At 44.9% G+C, this 21,701-nt stretch overlaps 9 protein-coding genes across 9 annotated transcripts; 4 read left to right on the forward strand and 5 right to left on the reverse strand.

Annotated features, from left to right (window-relative positions):
* Positions 1-161: 161 nt before the first annotated feature.
* Positions 162-2,658, reverse strand: V865_007784 (uncharacterized protein; the record flags this gene model as incomplete). Its single annotated transcript, XM_066231526.1, has 5 exons — positions 162-260; positions 386-490; positions 571-1,919; positions 1,993-2,109; positions 2,247-2,658. 5 exons carry the CDS (start codon positions 2,656-2,658, stop codon positions 162-164), a joined length of 2,082 nt encoding a protein of 693 aa, XP_066087623.1.
* Positions 2,659-3,719: 1,061 nt separating this feature from the next.
* On the reverse strand, positions 3,720-5,353 carry V865_007785 (uncharacterized protein; the record flags this gene model as incomplete). Its single annotated transcript, XM_066231527.1, has 6 exons — positions 3,720-3,775; positions 3,844-3,976; positions 4,117-4,448; positions 4,645-4,798; positions 4,998-5,158; positions 5,308-5,353. The coding sequence occupies 6 exons, from the start codon at positions 5,351-5,353 to the stop codon at positions 3,720-3,722; spliced, it is 882 nt and encodes a 293-aa protein (XP_066087624.1).
* A 1,643-nt stretch (positions 5,354-6,996) lies between these two features.
* Positions 6,997-8,053, reverse strand: V865_007786 (uncharacterized protein; the record flags this gene model as incomplete). The annotated part of the gene is made up of 4 exons (XM_066231528.1): positions 6,997-7,200; positions 7,370-7,575; positions 7,653-7,788; positions 7,982-8,053. The coding sequence occupies 4 exons, from the start codon at positions 8,051-8,053 to the stop codon at positions 6,997-6,999; spliced, it is 618 nt and encodes a 205-aa protein (XP_066087625.1).
* Positions 8,054-9,565: 1,512 nt separating this feature from the next.
* V865_007787 (uncharacterized protein) lies at positions 9,566-10,173 on the forward strand (the record flags this gene model as incomplete). The annotated part of the gene is made up of 2 exons (XM_066231529.1): positions 9,566-9,612; positions 9,738-10,173. 2 exons carry the CDS (start codon positions 9,566-9,568, stop codon positions 10,171-10,173), a joined length of 483 nt encoding a protein of 160 aa, XP_066087626.1.
* Positions 10,174-10,873: 700 nt separating this feature from the next.
* V865_007788 (uncharacterized protein) lies at positions 10,874-11,521 on the forward strand (the record flags this gene model as incomplete). The annotated part of the gene is made up of 1 exon (XM_066231530.1): positions 10,874-11,521. One exon carries the CDS (start codon positions 10,874-10,876, stop codon positions 11,519-11,521), a length of 648 nt encoding a protein of 215 aa, XP_066087627.1.
* A 476-nt stretch (positions 11,522-11,997) lies between these two features.
* Positions 11,998-12,723, forward strand: V865_007789 (uncharacterized protein; the record flags this gene model as incomplete). The annotated part of the gene is made up of 1 exon (XM_066231531.1): positions 11,998-12,723. The coding sequence occupies one exon, from the start codon at positions 11,998-12,000 to the stop codon at positions 12,721-12,723; it is 726 nt and encodes a 241-aa protein (XP_066087628.1).
* A 196-nt stretch (positions 12,724-12,919) lies between these two features.
* Positions 12,920-16,327, reverse strand: V865_007790 (uncharacterized protein; the record flags this gene model as incomplete). The annotated part of the gene is made up of 13 exons (XM_066231532.1): positions 12,920-13,246; positions 13,309-13,542; positions 13,618-13,713; positions 13,797-14,074; positions 14,147-14,286; positions 14,353-14,449; positions 14,524-14,805; positions 14,876-15,004; positions 15,076-15,146; positions 15,204-15,442; positions 15,503-15,735; positions 15,789-16,139; positions 16,195-16,327. The coding sequence occupies 13 exons, from the start codon at positions 16,325-16,327 to the stop codon at positions 12,920-12,922; spliced, it is 2,610 nt and encodes an 869-aa protein (XP_066087629.1).
* Positions 16,328-16,735: 408 nt separating this feature from the next.
* Positions 16,736-19,080, forward strand: V865_007791 (uncharacterized protein; the record flags this gene model as incomplete). Its single annotated transcript, XM_066231533.1, has 9 exons — positions 16,736-17,066; positions 17,128-17,352; positions 17,424-17,561; positions 17,631-18,019; positions 18,089-18,191; positions 18,268-18,539; positions 18,600-18,643; positions 18,723-18,872; positions 18,957-19,080. 9 exons carry the CDS (start codon positions 16,736-16,738, stop codon positions 19,078-19,080), a joined length of 1,776 nt encoding a protein of 591 aa, XP_066087630.1.
* Positions 19,081-19,509: 429 nt separating this feature from the next.
* V865_007792 (uncharacterized protein) lies at positions 19,510-20,857 on the reverse strand (the record flags this gene model as incomplete). The annotated part of the gene is made up of 6 exons (XM_066231534.1): positions 19,510-19,576; positions 19,635-19,761; positions 19,987-20,283; positions 20,395-20,503; positions 20,575-20,670; positions 20,756-20,857. The coding sequence occupies 6 exons, from the start codon at positions 20,855-20,857 to the stop codon at positions 19,510-19,512; spliced, it is 798 nt and encodes a 265-aa protein (XP_066087631.1).
* Positions 20,858-21,701: the final 844 nt, after the last annotated feature.

Raw genomic sequence — 21,701 nt, forward strand, 5'->3', positions numbered from 1 at the left:
CAAAGATTCATATCCAGAACAATGAGGGAAGGAAGTTTGTGTACAATATCGTGAATGATTGTTCGATTTCAATTAGTATGTATATGATAAAAGACAAAGACGAACAAATGGGAGATGGGAGACTACTCTCTCCAACTTTCTTTAAGCTTCAAGCTTATAATTTATTTCTCTTTATCTTTAGCTCCTGGAGCGTATTCTTCTTGACCTTCGGGATGGGGTAGATCCATCTTGGTTCTAACGTTGTAGAATACCTTGAGGAACTGCAGTATCGCATGAATAGTCAGTAAGCAGTTATGAGAAATGGAAAAAGGACATAAACCCATAATAGTCATTTGGACCAGTGGGTGATTTGCATATAAGTAACAGATAAAACTATCCAACTCACCTTAGTTCTAGCGCCCTGAGCGGAAATCCCTTTATCCTGCAAATCCTGATCATTCATCTCTACCATTTCCTTCCAAGACGACTTCTCAAAGTTGGGTGTATATTTCTGAGCAGTCACAGTCGAGGTCAGTAAGTAAGTACCCACATATACAAGGGAAACGTGTGCCAGCACGATATACCACTCACATGAAGTCTGAGAACCCTCAACCATCCCGCGATATCTTCCAAGATCTTCAAATCCACATCATCCGGTCCAGCCACACCTGCTCCACCACCCGCACCTCCACCTCCTCCAGCCGCTCCTCCTCCAGGGGCAGGCGAATTCTTATTTGAGTTAGTACCCAGCATTGGCGATCTCCTACCTTGAGGTCCATTCTTGTGATTATTACCTCGTTGATGTTGATGTTGGTTCAAGCCATGACCCAAATTGGGTGATCCACCTCCATATCCACCTTGAGCGAACGACGCAGCAGTTTGCAATTGTTGCATTGCCATTAATTGAGCAGCGTTCAAACCTCCCGCACCGAGATTAGCGAAATTCATTCCTAATCCCGCTAACGCATTGGGATCGGCACCTCCCAGACCTAAACCGCTCAAGGCGTTGAACTGATCTAAGATTGGGGATCTGGCGAATCCACCTAATAATGGTGAAGTGGCATTACCGAATCCACCATTGCCACCAGGCTGATTGGATCGAGGATTAATCATCTCTCCATCATCATTATATGCCCCAGAAACGTTCCTAGATGTATTCCCACCTGCGTTCGGTCTCCTAAACTTCCTTGCGTCTTCCAAGGGAATTCTGTTAGGGTTACCACCCAGACCCAGATTTGCCATGTTCAAGGCTTGAGTGAGATTGTCGACCTTTGGATCGATGAATCCAGGAACCATAGGTGTGTTGACCATACTTGCCCAACTTCCATTATTGAGGAAAGGAGAAGTGACTGGTGATTGACCATGAGGTAATCCTTCTGGTTGACCGATACCCAATCCAACTCCTCCAGCGGAAAGTCTAGGTGATCTTTGGAATCCAGACGATTCCCTTCGAGGTTGGTTGGCTTGACCTGAGAAATCGGTCGATTTGGGTCGCGCGTCAGGAACAGGTGATCGACTTCTGCTGGATCCATTCGACTCTAGTCCAGGTGAAGATCCTCGTTCGATCACTTGATCGAGTCCACTTTGCCATCGATCGAGAGGTTGGAGTGTACCGGGAGCAGAGATTCGGTTCTGCTTGGCTTTGGCTTTTTGAGCGGCAGCATCGTCAGGAGCGAGATACTGATTGGCATTGGGAGATCCGGTGAATCCACCTCCACCACCGGCAGAAGGGGATTTGAGGTTCATGGCGCTGAGCCTTTGTTCCATCTGAGCTTGCAAGCCGGGTCCTGAAGGTGCAGGAGACAGTAGAGCGGTCATAGGATCGGATTGAGCCATGTGGTGGAGCACTGACAGGAAGAAACGGATCTGGACGGGCGTTGAATGTTGCAGAAGAGAGTATAAAGCGGCAGTTCGCTCCGCTTCGGAAAGTACTCGGAACCCTGTGGACAAGTAGAGTGGCATCAGCATTAGTCGAAATGAGAACGGTTGATTGTTCGGACAAGATACACTTACACTGCTCGATAGCACCGAGTTCTTCGGTAAAGTTCTGATCCGTACTTGCTGCAGCCATCTCTTCGAGAGTCGCTTCCCAGCTGGCAAGATGTTTGAACCATTGATCGATCTGTTCGGCTGTGGGATCGCGGAAAAGCTGCATTTAGCACGACAATCGAAGAAGATGGCAGGTCATGAGAGAGAAGATAGAAACGGAGTAGTCATGCCACATGTGCGGAGCTACATGAAACAATGATATAGAGACATTTACTCACCCTCCGGCGTCTTAGCATTGTCTCTACTAGGTATATATTCACTACTTGGTCTACCTCCTCCTCCTCCTGATAACATCCCAAGTGCGAACCCAGGACCAGAAGAGACAGCTCGGGGTTGTTGGGGGTGACCATTCCCTCCGCTACTACCTAAACTAGGTCTAGGGGAGAGGGAGTTTTCCCTCCCTCCTCCACCACCCATGAGAGCAGCGGACGATACATGTCTAGGATGAGAAGCCGCAGTGGGCGAGGCGATACCCAGACCTGAGAACCCTTTCGATTGTGCACCTTGGGTGGTAGATGGTGGACCGAGGGATTGACGAGTTAGTTTAGCGGGGTTGGAAGGGTTGATAGTTGGTGAGGGCGTAGGGGAGGGTGAGGGGGATCGATGAGGTCGTAAAGTTGATGAAGCCATGTTGGATTGGATTATGGGGATTAGTCGTTGAAGGTGGGATGGGGTAGAGTGGTGTCCAGCCGATATCGGTCCTGCACCTAAGATGATGTGTTGACGTGTCAAGTGACAAGTGATCTATACAGTGGAGATAGGTTGTCAAGGCTAGGATCAGCACGGATGCGAATAGAGATATGTCAAGTGGATGAAACGATGCTTACTATTGGATGTGTATATAGAGGATGAGTCAATCGATTGGTTGAAGGTCAATGCGTTGAAATCGATAACAGTGCAGAGGTGGACACAACCACGCCGTACAGTATAAAGTGTACGAAAGCGAATAAGAGGAGAAGGTGTGATCGATAAGTGAAAGAGACTCATACGTCAGCCATAGATGTACTGAATACGTTCCACTACTAGCCAAGCCCCGTCACATCCCCATCCATCCGAACACAACAAGTAGGGTTACACGCCACTCACCAATATAGTATAAGATAGCTTAGTGAGCGTCAGAAGGTCTGTTCATATGCGATACAGGGTAGTATGAGAGACCTGCTCGAAGGGAGGTGGGGTGGTATCTGGTGATGAGATGACAGGTTATCAAGGCGATGTAACGATGGCAGTAGTGGATGTTTGTTGAACAAAAGAGTGAGTGTCACAGCAGATGGATAGGTTCAAACTCAACACGACGCGACAAAACGACGATCAACGGGATCAAATCATATTCAACACGTGTCAATGCTTTTTAGACTTGAAATGCATAATGAAGGCTTCTACACCGTATATTTCACAACCACACTCCCAGAAGCAGCCAAACCCGATGAGCGCCAATTCAGATATTCAGATCCCACTAGTATCATCTATGTATGTAAGAAGGGAAAAGGATAGGTATATATATATTGACAGATCGTAAGGGTAATTAATTATCTAAAAGAGAGGTTCACTTTGTTGTTCTTCAGAAGGCAAGTTCAGCCCGAAGGTTGTTTATACTTGAATCAACCGATTATTTACTTGTACCGATACTGTGATAATCGAACGCACTCTATCAGCTGACACCTCAGGTCAAAAGCATATCGAACGTTCACTCACGCAGCTTTGACATAATCTGCGAAACTGACCATACAGATAGTTTGCCAGGCGCCTACAAATAGTAATCAAACACAATCAGCTAAAGGTCATTGCGCTATCAATCAGCGAAGGTCAACTGACCTAAACCAATTCTAGGTGCTACACCTCTGTAAAGGCCTTTGATACCGTTGGTCTTGTAAATGTAGGATAGGGTGTTGAGGACTGTCTTCTTAGCTGGTCGAGTCGGGTCTTGGGATTTTAGAGCGGATTGCATCTATAAGCCACAGTATGTCAGCACAATTCACCCTTTCGTAGCCAATCACCAAAGCAATAGTATGGGATATCACATAGAGAGGAAGAGCAAGTTAAACAGTAGGGGTTGAGAGAAACGATTTGAACGTAAAGATAACTCACCTCAACCCTTACAACTTCAATAGGTTGATTCCAAGTAGCCAAAGCACCACCAACAGTCGACGCAAGGATCTTATCTAAAGCACCTAATTTTTCACCTTCTTTTATACCCTTGATATTCCTAAGGGAAGCTTCGGCGAGACGAGCGAACCCGAATCTTGACCCCCAATTGGTAGCTTGACGTAAAGCAACGGCGTTAACACCCTTGTTGATACCAGCTATACCTTCTCGTTTGTAAATGTCCAAGAACACTTTGAAAGTAGATTCCACGGGAGCACCAGCAGAGGCTTGCTTGTGTCGGGTTATCTCGACGGTCTTCATACATGTGCAGAAGCCTGCGGACCACCGAGCGATAGCCAGATGGGAAGTTGGTAGAAGAGTAGTGATGTTACGATGTAGGCAGGCAAGATTTCAGGATGACAGTGAAGGGTAGTGATGTGCGAATAAAATGGCATGGAAAGAGATAGAGTATTGAGTGAGACTCGTCAGCACAACTATCCAGCCTTGATCTCCATAGCAGTATCCACTCACCCATCGTAGCATAAGCCTGAGCGACACCACCACCAATACCACCCAACATACCCGCCGCAGCAGGTGAGACACCAAAAGCTTTGATGGTGTATTTCTCAATTTCCGCTGAAGTGAAGATCAACACTCCTCCTTTGGTAGACGCTTCGATCCAGGCCTATAACGGAGCAGAGCGAGGTGGATAGGTAGTACCGAGAACAAAAGGGATAAAGAGGATTCGTATATAGAGGAAGCATAGGTGAGAGCCAATGTGGGAAGTAGGTTGAGGAAATGAGCGATATTTTGTATTAAAAAAGTACATCATCTCATCAGCTCATATTTCTCTCTTCGTGATAATCAACAATCCATCAACTCACCCAAGGGATCAATCCCTGATAAAACCCTTTGATCCCACCTCTCGACCAGACAGTAGAGAAGGCCTGACCCATAGACTGTGATCTATTCGCTGCCATCTGAGTCTTGAGTACTTCCAAAGGTTGACCGAGGGTAGTCACCTCGAACATGTTCATGGTGGCACCTATTCACCGAACGGTCAGCATCCATAGCTCCAAGACGAGGTAATCCAGACCAGAAGCAAGGTGTCATTAAAGAATTTCGGGAAGCTAGATAAATACCATCCCCTTCTCTATGTTGATTGTAATAGAAAGGCAAGAAGACCCGACTTACCAACAGCGATGTTGGACCACGAGAAACCTTTTTCCATAGGAGCCATTTTGAGAGAGTATCGTTGGTGTTGGGTATAGAGAGAGAGAGGTACAGGCAATAGAGCCAAGATAGGTATATGGGAATAAAAGAAAGAAAGATAAAGAGATGAAAAATCCTTTTGAAAGATAGAGAAAGAGAGAGAGAGATATTCATGCATCAATACTCCCCATTCAACACGAAATTGTCATGACACGACAATCAAATGGGGAAGATAACACTCATTAAACCCTGGATCGTAAAACGGGTCCCCACCTCCCCAAATCTAATCGATCCATTTGATCCCGCTAATCAGCTCTGTCCGTCCAATAAGTGAGCTTGTAATTGCACTGGGAACGGGCTCAACCCAGCGGGCATAACGGGACTACCGGGTGGTAACAAATTCAAAGTATTGCTCTTAGAGCCAACACGATAAAAGCTGGTCATGCTCATGCGGACCTCATAAGATCATGTCCAACATCTGTCATCTACCTCGGTCATCTCTGTTGCTTTCAATCTGATCCCACAGTAGTCAAAACGAAGGATGTATAGCAGCTCATAGCTACTCCCTGCCATACTGAGTAATGTCCATGTCCCTAACATTCATAAATGGAGACGAAGAGGATACTCGTTATACCAGTAAAGTCAATCCGAAGTGCCAAGTGAGTCTTGCATTGCACATTCTCTGTATTCACTGTATTCACTGAGGAGAACTTATGACTCGGGCTGTATGTGAGTGATATATGTCCCTCGATATGTATGATCTAAAAGAGGACGTCCAGCAACCTCTATGATGAATTGACGATTGAAAGCTATTTACCGATATGAGTTTTAACCTATGCGGGTTTTTTTCCCCCTTTGATCCCCCTATTAATTTATCCAATTAAGCAGTCTGTTCATGTCATATCTCATTGCATACCAACAAAAAAACATTGATGGAAGAAAGACTATGAACTGTTTCATCCATTCCACTTCATTGGAATCAAGAGTAAGAGTAGGGATAATTCTAATTCTCCAGGATCTATCTGTGTATCTGACACTGTGAATGGTTTGATCTTTTAAAGCTCAATCATAATACTTCCCACCCGAGTAAGATAAGTACTAAATAGTCCGTACAGGTATTATGTACCCTCAAGTGATCCTTATTGGATTTTTCAACAGTCCACTTATCAGTGTACAGTATGTCAACTCAAGATATATCTAATCTAATCGATAAACAGGCTCTTCTAGTTAGACAAGGCTAGACACCTTACTGGGTATTTGTGGGTTCACTCAGTCTGATACCGGCTGGTATTGCCCATATACACGTGAGAGCTGGTGGGGAACAGCAGATCAAACGTTAATATGAGTGATAATGATCCTTCCTATCACTCTGCCTAATGAAGTTCACCGGGTGAGACGAGACCTGTCAGGTTCAGTCCCGTTGCATTTTTTGACGATCAGTATCTTAACAATCAGTAACAACCCAATGATATTATGACATGTACTCGTAACCATTCCATCCGATCCGACATGCCGCAAGTGTCAACGTGAGAAAAGAAAGATTGTGCATGGTTCCCACTACTACCATCAATACAAATTTTCCCTACATGCCATGCACCAGCATCCATCCCTAGGAAAATTGCATCATCCAAACAAAAACCAAAACCAATTGATCTAATGTCGGTTAATTGTTTATTTTTGTTTCTCGGCAGCTTCCTTCTCTCTGAGTCTCTTTTGTCTTTGACCCTCGTTTCGTTGAGCGGCACGGGCGAGTCGGAGAGTGACGAAGGCGTCGGTGGATTTCTCCTCGTCGGTGATGGCTCGAGGAGCTTCGGCGGTGTAGGAGGCGGGGAGAGGGATGGCTTCTCGGGTGAGGTGAGCGGTAAGGTCTTCACCCTACGACAAAATTCGAGCGTCAGTAAGAGTCCAACGTGCAAATGATATATGAGATTGTGTTATAAATGAGAAGGAAGTCAATGTATGTATAGATCAAGTATTGAGGATGATGGAATACACAGGAAAGAACAAGAAGAACGTCGCTATCGCTCCATTCCCAGTTACTCACTTGAGCATCACCAGCCTTAGGTTTACCTTGTTTTCTAGGGAAGACGACCAATCTAGTCTTGTATTCCTTCAATCTGTCGACGTTGAGCGATTGACCTTCCTCGGACTTGGATCGTCTTCGGTGGTCAACAACGATACCGAGACCTTTAGCTTCCTTCTTTCTGATACCGGCGAGTTTCAATTCGGATAAAGTGAATCCTCGTCCCTCTATACAATCGACACCAGAATCATCAGTATACATTTCTTCCACATATACACAAACAAAAGATGTGAAGATCACCCACCCCTGATTCGGATGTTGTATCGTTGAGTGGGACATCGAACGGCAGGTCTAAGTCTTTGAAGGGGTTGAGCACCGGTAGCAAGAGCCTTCTTGGATCTTGCGACTCTTCTAGACTTCTTTTTACCGGGTTGGTCGAACTGTTATATATAGCACACAATATGTTAGCTATATGTTATTTCCAAAATCTACGCTCAATCCATCTTTCATACACCATAACTTCAACTCTCATCCATATCTATCCAGCGATCCTTCCACATCTTCTTGATCCTTTTCCATGATAGCATCACTCCGACTTTCACTCCCAGACGCAGCGTAGAAACAATCACTAACCCAGGTCTTGACCCGTCTTTGCCAATCCTTGTGGAAGTGGTTCTTTTGCAATTGGTTGTTGTGCTTGACCATTTTGACGGATTACTACAATACGTAGGGCAAGTGTTAGTGGGAGTGGTTGTAGAAGGTGAATAACGATGATACACACCTAGGTCAGAGCTGACTTGATGGATGAAGAAGAAGAGTAAGAGGAGCTAGGAAATAGTGAAATTGACCCAAACAGCAAAATTGCACAAACCGACAGCAGTGAGTGAGAGTGTGAGTGTGAGGGGTATGCTACGGTGAGATAGATTGGCTATGGTGGAGTATACGAAGAATATCGGCAATTTCGTTTTCACCAAACGCCGATTGACAGCGTCTGGACGTGGCACCCTTCATCCTCCCATCAACTGTATGTGAGTGACCCACTTAATTTCGCATATCGAAAGTTTGGTCTGGTGCTCGGTGGACGCAAGCATGCATGGGTTCAAACAAATTTCGATGTTGGTTCTAATTTCTCTTTCTTCTTCTCTTCAACAAACGCTTAATAAGTAAGTCATCCTATACCTATGCCCATGCCTATACCCTCACCCCCTATCCATGAACCTTATGCACCTTCCTCCTACCTGTATTTCTACAAAGAATCGTTACTGATATATATCTCTTGTATAGAATCTACACAAAAGCACCGACTCTCCCTTTCAACCCTATACTCCTTGCGGATCCTTATCACCCAATAAGTCGTATCCCGAGGTGATATAGCGAAATACCCCATCCGGGTTCAGTGGAATAGTCGGCCGTCATTATAGTAGAAGAGATTGATTAAAAAAATCAAACGCGAATTGGGTGGACCGTTTTTCTGATCTAGTGAAGAAGGGTCCAAATCTTGTTTGACATTTCTTTCATATGATTTATAGGTATGCATTGTGCCCATTTTTTCAATATCCTCGTTGGACCAAATTCATTCCACGTCGGGATGATGATTCCTTTTCTCGACACGGCGAAATTCACTCATATGGTTGTAAACGATTTTCCAGAAATGTACAAATGACATTTCACAATTATGTCATACAAATTACCACTGACAACAATTCTCTACTGACATCCTAAACCAGGACCGACTATCCGATGTCTTGTCGATACATTCTACTAACGTATGTAGCACACGGACTACATCATCAAATCACTTGGTAATCCTTTATATACCAGGATATGGTCTCCGATGAAAGGTCGATTGCGAATCGTTCTTGCTTCTAAAACAGAATTGCACTAGTTGAACGATGATTCTTGGAAATTGTGGTTACCAGACTCTACCTTATTTATCATATGAAACGTACTCAATCCTGTTATCTTTCCCGTTCCATCCATTAGATATACTCGCACAAATCATACCATGTCTACTAACCACACATCTACAACTGACTCTCACAAGTAAGCTCATGGCTTCATCAAAGAATGGCTCACAAATTCACGGCTAACACCTGTTGACTTCTACCAAGTAGGAATGACCGATTCAGAGTAACGGCCAGTCGACCTGGTGAACCTCCCGTATCGGTAGATATCGATCTTAGGGATCTCCTATATTTCAATCACGCCAACACAACCATGACCACAGATACGAACAGAGACTCGGCAAGTGGTAACAAATCAGAGTGAGTAGCAAAATTATCGCTTACAATATGTGTCCACCTTACATTGTGCAAAGCCAATCTCCACTAACCACTAACGAACTACTTATGTATCTACTACTAACTCATTCAATCGTAATATGTACTAGTCACTCAGCCTCATGGAAAGTGACAATCTCCCGTCTGTCCTCCTCCCCTTCCACCAATGGTGTCACTTCTAGTCAACCTCGAGATTTCGGTTTAAGCCACGATCAAAACCTAGTCGTATCTGGTTTAATCGAATCGCACAAGCGTAAAGAAGAACTTCAATCCGAAAGTAGGTCTGAAAAATGGATAAATCGCAGTATAGCTATCGCTTCGATGGTGATAGCTTGCGGTTCGGCCTATAATGTGTTGAGTAATGAGAATCATCTACAATCCCTAAAAAGGGAGAATGGGGCGTTGAAAGATACCGTTCAGGTGTATAATGATACGTTGACTGAAATTAGGGGGAGATGTCCTGATTTGAAAGTGAAGAGTTATCTTACTGCTTATAATGATGAAGAAGGAGGGATAGAGGAGGTCGTCATTGATATACGTGAATAGATGTCGAATGAGATATAAAGTTGGATATAGATTATGATGCTTGAGAGATATGACTATATAGAGTCTCACGTTGACAAATCACTGAGGTGGGAATCAGTTTCTACGTTTTACTAAGTTAACTTAGATCGTCTGAAGCGCATATTCTTGATCGGTAAATGGCTCACTCGATAGGCTCAACAAAGATACGGATCGGAATGCGGTATCGTCAGAACGTAAAAAAGAACGACGGACGTACTGCACTACACCGGTATGGGTAGCGCAAGACCTCATGGTACTGCTTGGCAACATTGTGGATCTCGACTACAAAGGAGGCTGACCTCGACACCTCAACTTCAACCCTCGACCTCAACCACAAGCTCAACTCAGTGGATGGTCTACTGGGTGCTCGTGTTCGGAATTCATACTTTTGCCATCTCCGATATCACCTCGCTATTCCTTTGAGCGTTACCATTCCGGTACTCATCAAGCACGACTCCGGTCCGTTCGGTCGAGAGACATGGCAAGTAGAGAGAAGATATATATATATACTTTAATGAGACTTACTGTCGACATACTGTAAATCTCACTCGCCACTCTCCCCAATCTTGCAAAGCTATCAACTCAGTTCTCAGATTCTTTCTCCTGAGCAAGCCCTATTTTCCTTCTCCCTGGGCGAAATTGCACTACATCAATATACACACACTCAAATTCTCGTCTCACCATGTCTTCAAGCACTTGCCTCAATGACTCCGCACACCATTCCAAGTCCAGAGACGACTTCTCAAACCCTTCCAGCGTGTTTGACCACACTCTCCTGAGCCAATTCAACTCCAGACTAGAAACCGAATACCTCTTAAGAACCAAGCATAAGAAGCCACATACGCACAAGCACAAGAAGAAAATTGAAGATCGACATCCCAAAGCATTCAACGCTATGTTCATTGGATCCACCGTATTGTTAGCAGGAACATGGGGTTATTGCATGTACGAACTAGTCAACAACTACGATTCGAGATCGGAGGGATTATCTGCGGGATGTAATTCCACGTCTGTATGGAATAAAATGAGAACGTATGAGAAGTACATTGAGGGTTTGAAGGAGGATCATCCGGATTGGAATATCACTATACCGGATGTAGATGATGAAGAGTCTAATGAAAAAGGAAAGAGAAGTTTGTGGAAGATCGGGGATGTAGATACGATTGTTGAGGACGTTCTGTCGTCTACGATGGCTGAGGACGGGGACGAGAATGGCAATGGCCAGTTTGACATGGTATGGACAGATTCTAAGAAGACTGAAGGAGATGAAATGTCTTTGAAATTGGGTGAGAGCGAAGGATCAAAAATTCCTATTGTGTTCACAGCCTGAGTGGCTAGAAAGTGAAAGGATTGTGAGAAGTAGTTTGCTCAAGTTGGTCCATTGTCAGCGAAATGGGGTTCGGAACTTTACTTGCCTTGTCCTGTATGCATACTCATTTTACAGTATCCTAGAATCGATGATGTCAATCATTCTATTCTCGTGAGATTACAGTATTGTGTGGCGGATACAGTACTGTACATGAAACCTACAGTATTCGTATTGTACATGTTCACCAAGACGTTCCTTTGATTTCAGCGGAAAGTCCTCTCACTCATCCTTTCATGTGATGTCACATACAGTAAATACTGAACAGTATTGTGAATCGACTCAACTCATCATATATGTGAGCTAATAAATCTTGATCGACTCTTAAAAATAGTACGCAATAAATAGCGTACTGTATCACTATATCGCCTTCACCTATCACAATCACAGCTCATCTAATCAATCCCCTCCCTTCCAGTATTAACACACCAATACCAACCATGGAGTCTATCCCTCTAGACAACATGACTACAAACTCTCAAGGTCAAAGTCAACCAACGATTCAAGAAAGCTATCGACTTGGTGATTCCTCCAAATCTAACTCGCAATGTTATTATACCAAATCTTACGATCCTTCTTCTCGTCAGACCACACACAATCTGAACTGGCCTTTACCTTACTCCTTCTGGGATGACAAGGAAGATCTCCCGGATCCTGTGAAGTTCACTACCTTCGGCCAGGACAGACACACGAGAGATACATTCGTCGCTAGCTTCTCGGAACGTAAGCCCACGACCGGCCAAAAGATCCTATATGGTACAGTCGCTGCGACCGCTTTACTCACTTTGGGGACATTGGGATACACGACGTACGAAGCGAGGCATCAAGCTGAACTCAAGTGGCAATCTCAAGATTTAGATGTAGCCTATGAGAATCTCATCAATGAGTTGAGAAAGGATCATCCAGATTGGGAAATACCCACTTCGAAAGTTTCGAAGAGAAGTGAAGATGGATCTCATTGGGAGGCCGAAGCATTAGAGCACTATGGTAGTGAGAGTGAAAGTGAAGGTGGAAGTGGAAGTGAGAGAGAGACTTATACGATCGAGAATGCCGACGAGGTGGTGGCGAGTATTCTGAGTAGATCGAATGATGGCGATACGGGTATACCCGAGGTGATCATGACGAAAGTTGATTCGGACAAGGTCCCTAGATCTTTCGTAGCTTAGTAATCTTATTTTGATGTCGATAGCTTTCGAAACCGTCAGTAGTCTCCTGAGGCAGTGTTGAATCAGTCATGTCATGTCAGTCACTCGACCTTGTCTTGTGTCTGCTGATAGTGAACATACCATCATGAGATGAATTGGTACATTCTATAGCACATACTGCATCTCAAAAGAAAGTGTATAGTTGCTATGGACTACGCTATAGTACATTCCCCAACACCCTCCTACCAATATCCAAACCTCTCTTCACCACCCCCTTCTCCCTCTCTCCCAGATCCTGTATAGCCTCGGCAAACTTCTTCTGTCCCCTTTCCAAGACATATAACCATCCACCAGCTAATTCAGTATTCGACAGAGTCTTCTCAAACTTCTCTTCGACAGTCTCTTCGTCAAACTCTGACTTTGGATCAAATGACTTGGGTAATGTGAATATCGGTGAGACGGTATGTATAGATAAGAACATGCGGATAAGGAATGTGATGAGGAAATCGAGCAGAGGAGTAGAGAGAGTCGTAAAATCGATTGCCTACATCATTTCACATCAGCGTCTCTTCAATTCGTTCCTCACAGGTAGACAAGAATGCTCACTTTGAACACAGTTAGATCCAATCCACCTCTTCCAACCACGTATCCTATAGCTTTGGATATATTCTCCTGTCTCTGCTTTTGCTTCTGTTTCTTGAGTTTGGTAGATTCGCCAGAACCGGATTCCAATTCACGTATGAAGTCCCAGAGAGCGTATTGAAGGGTAAATCGATGGTCGTACGAGTTTGAGCACAGATTGGAGAGTATCAAGGTGTAGTAGGGGTTATATATTTTCTCCTATAGGGAATGATCAAGTAAGATACACATACATCCAGTATATCGAATTTGTAAACCTATAAACGTCTTACTCACCAGTCCACAGCAATGCAAGGCAACTCTAACATACTCCCTCTGTTGCACATCACTCAATTTCATGGCATTCAACCGATCACAGGCGTGCACGTAGTCCTGTACAACACCATATCTATCAGCCTTTCCCTGCACATCTTTCTATTTTGTTTGGGTTGTTGGGTAGACCAAATTCAACTCACCTCAGAAGTCATTAAAACCACAAACACTCCTCTTCGAACATCAGTGTTCATACCCTGTTTTCTAGCCAACTCCAACAAAGCTTCTTCGTCCGTTATATCTTCTTCACCTTTCACCTTCTTGTTCTTCTCCGTGACAGATGACGAAGTAGATGCTAAGGCTTGTTCCCTCTCCACTAAGGGATTTCCAGACCAACCAGCGCCAACCAACCACCATTTACCTTTTTTGTCTGCTGATAGCAGATCGGATAGTGAGACTCTCAATGGCTCATATGCAAGCACTGAAACAGAAATCAGATCTGAGGTTTAGCAATTCGCAAGGTGGCAAGGTCAAGTTGAGAAGCGTCACTCACGTCGCCGCTTCTTTCCTAGACCGGACAAGAACTTCTTCATCCTCGTTGCAGCTTCATTACCACCTTCTGAATTCTGAGTTGATTTGATCTTCCCGTTTTTGACGTTCGTCAGAGTCTCAACCATGAATCTGGCTCTCGCACTGTCGCAGAGGTCCATGAATTAGCTCTCTGATCAATATTACACTGGGGAATGTAAATCCACTCACGTCATGGCCTTCTCCTTGCCTTTTGTCCTCTCCTGAACGAGATTGACAATATCCTTGAGGGAAGCAGGATCGTCTGTCCGCAATTGAGCACCAGAACCTATATTCATACACAGGCTGCTGGTGAGCTACTCGAGGAGACTCAATTAAAATTGAGCGGAGTATCGTACTCACACCTCAATACCTTCAGCAATCCTTCTGTCGCTCGTTCGCTCATCACTTCCTTGCCCTCTTTTCCATTACCACCTTCTAAGAAACCCTTGATCAGATCATATATCAGTTTAGATCCTATCACTTGAGCGTTGTACAATTCCGCTATAAGCGTTAATAAGTTGAGAGCCTCTTTGGACCCATCGGGAGTTTCATATATATTGGCCTCGACCTTGGTCTCATTGGTTGAGGAACCGGTGAGAGCGGACTGATATCGCATGATGAGTGTATGAACGAAATGGGCACCTAAAGAAGACCGATCGGTGTCAGCGGTGGATACAAAATGTTACCACAGCCAATAGAATGATTGACATACCGAATTCCATCCCGATGACTCTATGTAAAGCTCCCACCAACGTCGCATAAAGTACGACGAACGAGTCGAGTAAATTCGCTTTGTTGGATATCATCTGTATAATCAGGTTGGTCAAGGTTGTGGAAACGTCTAGATAGTTCAAGTCACACCTAAGTAAGCTTCACAAAGCTCGTAGAAACAAAAAGCAGCAAAAAGCTTACCATTCCTACTATGCCCTCTGTATAATGATTCAATTTCCCCTAAGATGCTCTCCAGGTTCGCTTCACTCAGTCTGAATATCTATGTGTAAGCCACCAATCGAGGTACAAGAACAGAAAGTAGTACTCACTTGTTCAGCAGACCTTGTGCTTTCCTCTCCAATTTGATCAACTCTTCGGCTTTCTGCTTGTTGCCTTTGGCATTCTCTTCTAGTTGAGCTGCCCGCAAATGTGGTGGAACATATTTGGTGGGAGCGGCGAAATTACTATCGGTGTCACCAATGCTGGCCGCCGTATTTATCGCATTATCTTCTGGCTGCTTGACATCGTCCTCAACGCTAGGTTCATCTTCTGACGTTTCTCCATCAAGCTATATCGATCAAGGAAATCAGCAGTGGTTTGCTTCGAGGAGATCGCTAAAATGACTGACGGCTCCATTTTCATTCGATTCACCGTCCTCATCTACTTCGCTCCCCTCATCGTCTTCTTCGTCGTCCTCTTCACTCATATCGTCGTCCTCATCCAGACCATCCAGATCCATCATATCCTCCTCATCGCTATCATCATCGTCTTCGTCATCCTGCTCCAAATCACTCTCATCCTCCCCATCTCTCTTCAATCCCATCCCTCCGGGTCCAACGACATCCGCAAAATCCAGTAAGTCTGTACTTAGGTCGGTCAGCATACACTCGACCATACTCCAGGAGTTCACATACCATCCAAACCATCATCGTCAATCTCCTTGCCCTTTCCTTTCTCCTTTTTCAGAATATATTCCAACCATTCAATCTCCTGATCCTCCTGATCTCCGACCAGATCATCTGGTAATCTCAATTCAGGTAATTTCTTCTTTTTCTTCTTAGGTACTTCCTCGTCTTTTGTAGGTTTAGTCTTAGCCTTCTTAGCCGGTCGAGGAGCAGGTTCTTCGTCCTCGTCCTCGTCTTCTGAATCGGATGGGGAAGGTGGTGGTCTTCCTCTCGCCTGAGTAGACGGACCGGCTCGTCGGTCTTCTCGAGTATCTCTTCGATCATCATGATGTCGGAATCCACCCCTTCTCGAATTTGATCCTGCACATACCATTTAGCGCGCTGCCTCATACGATCGATAGTCGGATGTACATACCGTATTTCGTATCTACCTGTTCTCTGAGCTCGGCAGGTAACTTGGGTCCTCCTCTCCCGCCTCTAGCACTACCTCTAAATCCACCTCTGCCTCTTTGAGCATGTCCGTTGCCTCTATTTCTGAATGGAGGCATATTGTTGGGATGCTTTCCAATCTATCAGGTCTTACTGGTTAAGATGTATCTATGCCATACATCGGTAGCATCTTTGTTTTGAACATTTCTTCCTTTTGCACTTTCAACTTTTCTCGGTGGCAAATGACCAGGAACGAAGATTTACACGTGGCGATTCACGTGATATGAGTGCTACGCGTACTTGATATGACTACGTTGAGGAAAGACAAAAGATATCTTAGACATGATGGAAATAACATATCCCATTCATTCACTCTCATACCTGACACTCAATAGACATGGACACATATAGACGATAGAAGCCCCAATATTCATAATCACGACGAATGTAGTCCGCTGAGGTGGATCCTGATCATTCTCATTTTCTCGTCCAAGAACAAGCTCTCAAGGAGCTACCATCAATCAAGGATGACCACCGAGACCACCCCATCCAAAATACCAGTACCCATCAACAAGCGATCTTCCATCTCACTCTCATCTACAAATCTGGCCCAGCAGTCTCTATCTAACAACTCGATATCTTCCCAACCCACTCAACAGTCGAGGAGCCAATCGCCCTATAACCTCAATGGGTCGAACGCCAAGACGGGTAGATCAAGTCCAGCACTCACAAATCAACAGAGACGATGGAGTCTGCTGAGCGGTGGTCAAGGTCCAAGCAGGAAGACGAGTTTCAGTGAGACGACGGGTATGAATATGAATCTATCGAGTAGTACAAGCTACGACTCCAATGATCCAGGTAAGCTGTGTTGTGCACCAGATCCAAAGCTCAAGCGTATACTGACGAGACGATGGAATAGTCCAAATCAAAGCTCAAATTGCCGTCCTACAATCATCTCTTCTAAATGCCCAACAACGCTTGGTAGACGTTGAAAATGGAAACACATCCTCCTTACCATTGACACCCATTGATGGACTATCGAACTTACCTGAGGTCGAAGTTGAGGTTGATCCGGATGAATTGAGGGATAGATTGTTGGATGAGAATGATGAGGGTGGTAGGGATTCACCGCTTGATCCTGAACGTGAGTACTTGCCAGTTGGCTCGGCCACTCTTATGTGAATAGTGTGTCACACAAGCTCACGCCTGTCACAGCGCCAACAGGTATCAATACGATTAATGGTAAACCACGATTAAATGGTTTACCCCACTCAAATCCATCCTTCGATCTCAGAAGCAGGGCTGTCACCCCTGCTAGACCTAGCAGCGCCAAATTACCGGATGGACGAAGTCGTGCGTATTCAATTCCACTTTCTCCTGCTACTATAACGGATCAATGCTAACCTCAGCCACTTAACACAGGCATTCCGCAAGCAGTCGTAGCAGGTTCAGCAGCACTTCATCCCACTCCTCCGCCAGCCTCACCTGCTCGACCACATGTCTCGCCTCCCTCACCCATCAACTTGCCTGATCGAGAAAAGAACCTAAGATCGCCATTCTTAGCTCCAGAATCGCCACAACCTCCTTCACCGTATGGCGGCGGTCGTCCTTCCTCTTCACTCGGCGTGGGAGCAGAAGGCAGACTCAGTCCTAGTCCAGCTGGATTCAGGCGGGCTTCAGGTGGACCGAACGATAAGTCCTCTGCGAGTACACGGGTGATAGATGGTTTACAAACTGAGTTGATCAATACTAGAGGTCATTTAGAGAGAGTGAAGCAGGAGGTCAGGAGCGCTCAAAGAGTTATAGGATCGGTAAGTCAGACATCTAACAGCTTAATGAGAGGGAATCAGGCAAACGAACCGCTGATCCAATGACCTTAGTTGACGAGACAGACCGAGGATCTGAAAGAGACAAGGGAAAGGATGCGAGTGGAATGTGAAGGTTTGAATAACGTTATAGCAAGGAAAGAACGCTTGTTACAGGGTCAGCTAGCTTTGCAACTCGATTCATGGGAAATTCAAACGCATTTAGCTGATGGAGCTGTGAATCTAACGTGCAGAGGTACTGGAAAGAGCTCGAACAGCCGAATCATCGTTATCGCAACATCAGTCCACGCGTAAAGCGCTGGAACAAAGCACCAAGAAATCTTTATCGCACATGACCTCTCAATTGACCGAAGCTCAAGCGGGACAAGCTAAAGCTGAAAGAGAGTGCGTGGCGTTGAGAGAAAGTGTAAAGAGTTTAAGGGATGTTTGGGCAAGGGAAGTTAAGAGTGTGAGGGATGAGTGGAAGAAAGGTGAAGAGAAAGGCAAAAAAGAGAGGGAAGAGGCTGTAAGCTGTCATCTTGAACTTAGACCTAGTGTCTATATGCTGATCACAAGGTATTTATAGAGACAGAAACATCTTGCGCTAGTCAAATTGGTTCAATCGCAGTCGTAAGTCGTCCTATCACCAGATCCGTTTGAGTTTATCAAACCTCGACTGACTTTTTTAACTTGTTCTCTGATTACTCAGAGCCGATAGAGCAGCCATACAGACCCTCGCTGAAAAAGCTACCAAGGAATCCGCAATGGTTACAGAAGCGTTTGAAGCTCAGATTGCTGGATTGAGACTGGAGATTGATCAGAGTAGTGAAGAAAGTAGAAGCGCTAAATCCCAAGCTGAGTAAGTGTCATACTACAATACTCGAACTTGCTAACCTATAACCATGATGCACATTTGCTGACAATCTATCCGTTCGCTCTGTAGAGAATTGGCCAGCGAACTGGTCAGACTGAGGCGACTAATGAGAGAACCCAGACGAGGTAGTCTCGAGGATGCCGCTGTAATATTTAGTAACGATATCGCCGGACTAGCAAAGGACGATAAGTGAATCAAATCACACGATTGACTCATCATCTATCGATGGAAATTGAGTAATAGAGGACATGTAGGAGTACCAAATTAGATGCAGAATTGAGGTTAAAAATTGGCGTATAGACATACCCTTTCTCGAGATACCATGCTTAGATAGATATATCACCCTTGTAAATAAACATATATACCCCACTATCTTGTATACAGGACAATCGCCTTCATCTTACCTCTTTGTGCATATTTGTTGATCTTTTCTTGCTTTGTAGATCAATGTAAATGTAGCTACAGTAATGCATATTCTATCCGGATCAATTATAACATATGTATGGGTGGTATGAGTATCATTGCTGGATATAATTGACATGTTCTCCCTCGTATAAACTTCCACTAGATGCTGTAGATTTGCGCGGTAGCATGAACACATAGGCAGTCCTCATAAGGAAAACTATGCCCTTCGCTCTTGCTTGGCAGCTTTCTTCTGTTTATCAGCTTTGGCTTTGGCTTGATCGGCTCTGCAGATGGATCCATTTTCAGCTTGTCATGACGGTAATCTAATGGTTTATCACCCACCTCTGCTTATCCAACGCAGCCTTATCCCTATCCCTCTTCTGCTGAGCGGCAGATTTCTGGGCTTCCCTCTCTATCTGAGCTCGGTAGGCTACTTTCTCTCGATTGAGATTGGGTGCGAGCAAGTCGACTATGATGAGCATGGTGTAAGCTCGGACAGTCCTCATTGGCTTGAATCCAATCTCGTTTGGGTAATGAGCCGTCCCTCTTCTCTCCGGTCGTCCATCAAACCCTCGCTAGTCTGTAATGCACCAGTATCTTGACCTTGCTTCTTTTTCATAAATCCCCTTTCAAGTTCTCTCTCGAACAATCTACCCTTGACAACTCGTTACAAGAATCCGTCAACTCCACTCACCTTCCTGCTGTTTCCTGTACTTCTTCTTCTTCCCATCCAATCTCAACGCATCTTCGATCATCTTCTTCCGTTCCTCAGCAGCTTTCTTCTCGTCATTGCCCCCTCCACCTGCCTTCGCAGGGGCGTTGGGATCTCTATCGCCATTAGCAGCGAGGGCAGCTCGGACTTCGTCTTCTGACGCATCTACATAGGCATATTGACGGAGGAGAGCCTTCTTCTGAGCGGCTTTTAGTTCTTCCGGAGTGAGGGTAGAGAGGATATCGGTGGGTTTGGTAGGTGGTGGAGTGGGTGATTTTTCTGCGAAAGTAGGGAGAAAAGCGACTTCGTCAGTTTACGTTTTGTCTTATTACTTACATACATATGCATGCAGATAAGTAGGGAGACGCTGGGAGAGTGGTGACTACTCACCTTCCTCTTCTTTCTCCCTCAAGCGCTCTTCTTCCTCCACCTTCAATCTTTCCTGCTCATCTATCACTTTACCCAGCATCTCATCGACGCCTTCTTCAGGTAATACACCCTATACAGCCCTCATACATAAGCTTACATTACCAATCTCATAGGATACCAAGTAGCTTGTCTGTTACTCACCCCATCAACAACACCTTCCAACATCCCCTTAACACCTTCCAACTTTTCATCTCTCTCTAACCCTTCTTCCTCCACAAACCGAGCCATCATTTCCACCTAGAACCGAATTATCAGTCAGCAGACACTTCCCCGATCCATATCCCACTATCTAACGTGGTCTACTGGGAGAAGACCCACTCACATCATCCTGAGGGACGCTCAGTGATAATCCGGATAATTGCTCAGTTATGTATCTTTCTAATGCCTGAGCGGAAGACTCGGCTTCATCTGATGATGATGACATTATGCACAGATACAGTTAGATCAGTAGTAATATGTAGAGCAGGATCAAACAGCCAGCTGAGATGCTTGGATGGGAGATATCAATATGACGAGTTTGCTGAAGTAGTCGGTTCAAGAAAGGATTAATCAGTTCGTTTGAATGCTCAGATGCTGGAGAGTGAGTGTGGCATCAACCGGAGTTAAGTGGCAAGTAAAGCTAATGCAACAATAATGTTATCTTACATTCAGCGACTGCATTTCCCGTTACTGTGACTTCGCGCAGGCACTTGATAGAGAATCTACAGCTTAATGTATGTGAAAGAACCTTTGAAAGGTCCACTTGCCACTCTTATCTTGGTGAGAGCCGAAACGAGAGTTACTTCACTCACCGATATTGTGCGAAGTGGAAACGAAGTTGGCAGAAGTTGCTTCTTCCATCCATTGATTAGTGGAAGACTTCCTGTCGATGGAGCCTGCAAGACGATGATGATGATACAGCGTCAAATGGCTAGTTCCTGCAGGCCAATATCCAACTGGTTCTTCCTCAAGAACCAACGACATTGTTGGTATCTTGTCTTAACACCGTACGGAAATTGTCTGAAGATCAATCCAGGAACACCATGAATTATAATACATCAGGTCCAAGAGCTGGACATCCTCTCCGGCAAGCTTTGGAAGCACTTCAAAGGGTAGACGCGATTGGTACAGGAATGAAAGTAACCAATCATCATGGAGAGGCAACGCTGCTTGCACAGGATATAAAGCGAGTTCGAAGCAGGATTAGAAACGTAGCACAGATTGGCGCAAGAGGGAGAAGGAACCAGGTCCTTCATCTGAACCACCTCGAAAGAGATATACCCTTGATG

This window comes from Kwoniella europaea, chromosome 2 (assembly GCF_036810445.1).
Source record: "Kwoniella europaea PYCC6329 chromosome 2, complete sequence".
Classification (NCBI taxonomy): Eukaryota; Fungi; Basidiomycota; class Tremellomycetes; order Tremellales; family Cryptococcaceae; genus Kwoniella; species Kwoniella europaea.